A 6,000-nucleotide genomic window follows, 5' to 3' on the forward strand; every position below is an offset into this window, starting at 1 on the left:
TAAAGATATTTCTCACCAGCAGTTTGGTAGTTTAGGTATCTTTAGCCCAAATCCAACCCAGTTTTCTCGCAGCTGTCTTTGAAACAATTCCAGTGAGATCTTTCGTAAGGTTCTTAAATTTTAGTGGGAGTCAGGATAAAGAATGCTTTGAGTACCATGTTCTTACTCGTCTCACTGTTACCTTCATAACGCACTTCCATGGGAAGATAAGAAGGAAGCCTGAAAGATCTCGATCGCTGGCTACCTTTAGTAACTCTTTCAATCTTGTTCATAATCAGAGGGAGGGGGGGACACCAAGTTGTATTGAAAGGCAGGGCAGTTCTTCACATTGCAAGTTCATTGCTGTGAATCATTTTGAACTTTAAGTAGATGTTGGGGATATATATGGAGGAGACTGGATGGAGTCTTTGGGTTCAGCCAAATCCTTTTGGATTAATCAAGTTACAGACTGAAAAAATATGGAACACCCTTAGTGATAGCGCGTAGAGCTCTTGCACTGAGGCATGTGTGCTCACAAACTGAAGGCTTGTCTGATGTATGATTGTATTGCACAAACGTAAGTGAAAGATACAATTGCGGACAGTTTCACTGATGGTGAAAGTCAGAACCAAAATAAACTATTTCGAGTGCTGAGAGCACATGTATAGAGTGTACTGTAGAGCATTGTAATCAGATGTGTGTTATTCGGCAGTGGGTCAGTATGGAGCCAGGGATGTGTTTTTTTTCCTGTGCTAGCAAGCTTGTGCAGCACTCTGGGGTTTGTTTTTTTTCCTTTTTGGGTACAAATTTCAGGGCTCCCCAAGGGATAATAAGAATGCGGGAGGGGGATCGTAATGGATTCAGTTTTGTCCTAATCAAACTGCAATGGCACTGTGTGGTTCACTTGCATTCAACTGAGCGTGATAAGAGCAAGGTGATGCAGCTGAGTCCCGGAGACGGCTTCCTCCCGGCGGCTCACAGGACAGCAGAATGGTGAACAAACATCAGTCATTTTCTATCTACATGACATTGATTAATTGTTCAGAACTGCCTTTTTGTTAGTTGGTTGCACTGCTGTTGTTTGCTTCGGCCCTCAGAAAAGGCTCTTTAGAAAGGCAGATTTAATGTGGTTACCGCATAAGAAACAGCTGAGAAAAATGGAGTGCGTCGTTTCATTAGCTGCCTTTACGAACAGAATCTCAGGGTTCTGTTTTGTGAAGTCAGCTGTGATCTGTGAAATTATTTGACTCCACTTATTGTATTGCTTTGTTTTAAATGTTCTAAAGGGTTAGATTGCCGTATGGATTGATTTAAATAGTGGGATTTTAATTCTCTTAGAGGCTCTTTAGTCTTCACAATTTTTAAAACATTCAACATAACAGGGTGCTAAAATATATCAAATAATTCATTTTGCATCAGTTCTGACAATCTGTCTGTTCCAACTAGGTTAAACGTGCTAGCTGGAAATAAGCTATAATGCCCTTTTTTCTTTACCTTGTCCTTCTACCTGGCAAATCTGTCTCTATTTAAGTAATCTGTGAAATCATTTTTGCAATTCTTTGCAAATCGCATTGTATTATGTCAGTCATTTGTGTCCTAATAATAACGCTGCACAGGAATTGAAGTGGAATCTCCAACTAACTGTTAAATTATCAAAAAAATATGAAATTACTATTTGATCTTTTGTACAGCGTTGGTACCACAGTCGTTCTTGTTGAAAAGCTTTCTCAGGTGTTTATACTGCAGCCTTTGAGAAAATACCCTGTAAGTTTACTGTTTGTGGATGCAACTGAGAATTGTGCCAAATGGAGAATTCTACAATTCTTACTGAATTTTAAACTGGCTTAGTTTTCAAATTGCTATTTGTTTTTGGTTTTGCGGTAAGAATATTGAAAATTTCAGCTTTTTAGCAGAAGATAAACAATGGTGTTTAAATCACAGTGAGTAATGAACAGCTGGGAAATACTTTGGATCCAGTGAGATGGAAAAGTGGTAACAGTGGATGTGGCTGGTGTGAGGGATGAAGATGAATGGGGCAAGGGAGGCCTGATGGAAGAGCAGCGCAGAACTTAGTGCTGTAGATCAAGATCATGCTCTCCTATAATGTCTTTACAGAAACATCTCTTAATTGTAATTCTTGTGGTTTTGAAATGGTGGTTTGAAGTGGCTCCAACGATGGGCTCCCGAAATATTTACAAATCTAACTTAAATTTCAGGTATTATTAAGGATGGAAAATAAATTGATCTTGGTTTTTTTTCTAGTAACCATAAGCAGCAATCTTCACAAAAGCATAGTGAAATTGAGAGATCTGCTTGGTAACCTCATTTAAAAACGAGACTAACAAGCCTGTATAGATAATATTTCCTTGCAGTATGAGGCAATATCTGTATTTATGTATTTTTTTTTCTTTAGATACTAGAATATTCACTGAGTGCGTAGTTTCCTAAAGCTAAAAAGAACGGAATATGTATATTGGTCATCAATCTGGGGCCGGGGTATAGAAACAGAATTTGTCACTCAAGAGCTTTTGCAATGACATGTAAGTTGCATAAGTTTGAGCTGTAACTGACCTTTTGAATATCTCACTGAAGGCCACCAAAGAAGATATCCCAATTCTTGTAGTCCCCCAATGTGTTACAGAAGGTGGAAGTCCTCCAGCTTCAAAATTAGTCTCTTGCTGGGACATGTCATTTCAGATTTTACTTGGAAACGTTAATGCTGTTAGCTTAAAGTTTTAATGTTATTTTTTTTCCTAACATAAATATGGGGTTAATTTTAAAATTTCACACATTGTCAGATTTAAAAATTAAGAATCCATTCTGCCTCTCTGCAGTTTAGGCCGTTGAATTTCACTTGCCTGTGAATAAGTAAAGTATAAAATACTAACCTGAAGGTATTTGGGTTCAGCCTCTGGGTTGTATCTTGAGCTGTTTTCAAAACTATGGTTTAGTTACTTTTGTATGTGACAAGTCTGAAATCATTCCTGTGTTAATCTGAGTTTGAAGTAATCTTTGGTCCACAGTGTACTATAAGTATTTAGGTAGTTCAAAAAAACATACAAATCTAGTTGTTTCCACTTAGAGATGTTGATACCTTCAGACTTCAAGCTTTTAGTCCAGACGCCAAAATTGGGAAGCCATTCTTCACACATACATACTTGAAATTGCCGTGTATGTAAATATTTCAAATACTGAGATGTTTAAAAAGTAATCTTTTCATATATGCGCAATGTTAATGTATTTAGTCACATATATCTATATCAACAAAGAAATTTGCATTTGCAAATAAGTCTGCAGTTTGCTTCCATTTCTTTACCTCTTGATTGGTTTTCTCTTTGCATGAAACTGAAGACTTGAAGGTAAAATCACAGCCACACTAATGGTTTTGGAATTTATTAGCCTCTCTCCAGTATTTAGTGGGGACCTCGTATCTGAAATGTCAGTTGTATATGGTTTAGGGAAACTTATGAAACTCTTACCCCCATAGCTTCGCTCTGCAGAAATCCAAGGCTTTTCTTTTTGTTACCCCCCTGCTTCCCAGTCCAGCACTCAAGTCTGGAAGATTCTTATGGCACTGCCCAGGGATCATGGAATTTGCTGGCTTTTTGTTGGGGTGTGGGATGGGGGTTGGGGGAAGCAGAGGAAAGCTAATATGAAAACTATACTCTTTGATGTCCTCTTGCGCTGCCTTCTCTGTAAATTTGTGCTTCATACTCAAAAATATGAATATTGTTAATAACAGTAGCTTCTTAAGTGTGTGGAATCAAGAACCCTGTTGAAAGCTTGGTCTCTCAAAACTGCTTTTTGAATAAAACTTTCAAATAAGCGGATAGTAAACCCTAGGACTAGCTATGTGTGGATTTCAGTTTGTGTGACTTTTACGTGATAGACACAAACTTTGAAGTCTTGTTTTAAATTTATATAGCGTGAATCAGTTTCTGGAGCTCCTGATATCCGTAAATCTAGTTTTCTGCTATCTTCTTATTATAAGCATCTTAGATGCGAGGGGGCGAAGAAGGTAAGAACAGCTGTGCCTGTAGAGAATTGGATTCATTATCCCTTCGTCTTGTCCTGTATAAAGTTTCAGAAGGTTGCATAGCTATAAAGGCTTTTCACATCTTACCCATTGAGTGTGTTTGCATGACAATAAAATGGACTGTTAGATCATGAAATTGGACTTACAGATCCACAAATAATCTGCTGTCTTGTGTGTGAAAAGTAAAACGTCTCTTCTTAGAGACTATACACAAGTTCTTAAGCCAGCACAGCAGGTTTGGTTTTTCTCTTCATTTATTTCAGAATCTGAAAGTTCTTTAAAAATCTAGAACAGACTTTTGAATTATGTAAAGAGTAAACGTGGAAGAACTTGATGTGCTGTGGAACTGTAGCTGCTGTTGGGGTGGAACCAGGCTTGATCAGCGCGGGCTGGGACAAAATGTTAAACAGAAACATCAAGGCCTGGAATTTCTCTAGGGCAAAAGCTTTTACTTAAATTTAGTAACACCAAAGGGAGAGTTGTGCCTCTCTAGATGTGACTTGGCTCTTTTCATCTGTGTCAAAGCAGTCTCTCTGGTTTTAGCTGAAGCACATTTATGCCAAGCCATATACGCTCAAGAAAGCCTGATAGTTTGTAAAACAAAACTTGCAATTAATAATGTAGGTACTTGAAATGCTGTGAAGATTTCTGTGTTAATGTTTCCTGCCAGTTAAAAATGTTATGGATTAGAGCTTAAATGCAGTACAAATACAAACCACATGGCATATGCAGTAGGAAGTGGAATAGGTTTCTGTGGTTACTCGGTTTTACTCAAAGTTGATAGTAGTGATGCGTTTAAATTAGGGAGCTCAGCAAAGGAATAACGCAATATTGAATTTTGCGGACTAGCAATTTTGCTTTTCTATACTCTTTTACTGCTGCTAATAATTTGCTGACTTCATGGATGGAAATTATGTTCAAGAACTTAAAGATGGTGTGTATAATCTCATGAGAAAACGAGTTGATATTTGAATCTGGGGGATGGGGTGAGAAATAGTACAACAGCATTTACTACCTGTCCAGCTGAGACTTGTGTGTCCCGGGAAATGTTAGGTAGTGATGTGCAGATCCAACGCAACCAGATACAAAAAGCAGTTAATGCAGCCAAGGAATACAGTGGTTTTCCCCAATCACAAGTAAAATAATTGGCGTATGAACTCTTTGGGCGGGTCATCTGAGAAGTAAAGCATCAAACATAACTCAGCAGCTCGCCAGGTTTAACTGCAGTCAGTTTGACTTAAGTTTGTTGTCAAGGCCATTGCTCAGAGCTTTGAAAACATAAAGGAAACCTTTGTAGACTTATTTAATTCTGATAAATTGGGAACACCTTCTCATTCAACATAAGGGTATGTAATACATCTTTGCTGTTACTGTGCGTGATTCAGTAATGTATGCGTACTAATTTCCTTTTTACTTTTGCAGGAGAGGCCCTGAGAGGAAAGATAACAGTCCGCAAAAACAGAAAGGATCCACGGTCGCTCTTCATAACCCTTTCAGTGAAGGACACGCAGCAGACCTACAGCCTTCAGTGAAAATTCTGCACGTATAACTTTGGGAAACGTTAAATCTAACATTTAAGTTTGACTGTTGATAACTGTTTCTAAATATCCAAAAATGGTAAACTCTTGGATTTGTGTATGTATACGCACACACAAGGATATGAAAAGTTTACCTAGAATTGCGAGAGTACGGTTTGGGTGCTTTTGCGCTGGGACGTGGAGACTGATGACAAAATCAGAGTCTGCTGCGTTTCACCTGTTGGGAAGGCAAGAAAGATGGTTTTGGGTTACGTGAGACTACAAAGTGAGAAAAATCAGATTAAAGTCTTGCTGTGCAGAATAATAAATATGGTCTCTCAATATTGTTTTGTTCTCTAGCTGGCAAAATCGTTTTGCAATTTTTTTTTTTATGAAAGAAGAAGCTAAATCATATGCCAGTGCCACCTCAACAGTAGCTGGAAAATCCCAGTGGGAGTAAGTTTGGAA

The 6,000-nt window shown here is 38.2% G+C and overlaps 1 protein-coding gene across 1 annotated transcript in view; it reads left to right on the plus strand.

The window, feature by feature from the left end:
* Nucleotides 1-5,547, plus strand: part of PRMT3 (protein arginine methyltransferase 3) — a 163,246-nt gene extending 157,699 nt beyond the window's left edge. The window contains exon 16 of the mRNA XM_009886303.1: nucleotides 5,438-5,547. Within this exon, the coding sequence (XP_009884605.1) occupies nucleotides 5,438-5,547 (110 nt within the window). The remainder of the gene's footprint in view (nucleotides 1-5,437) is intronic.
* The last annotated feature ends 453 nt before the right edge of the window (nucleotides 5,548-6,000 follow it).

The sequence above is a fragment of the Charadrius vociferus genome, unplaced genomic scaffold (genome assembly GCF_000708025.1).
Source record: "Charadrius vociferus isolate BGI_N301 unplaced genomic scaffold, ASM70802v2 scaffold115, whole genome shotgun sequence".
NCBI lineage: Eukaryota > Metazoa > Chordata > Aves > Charadriiformes > Charadriidae > Charadrius > Charadrius vociferus.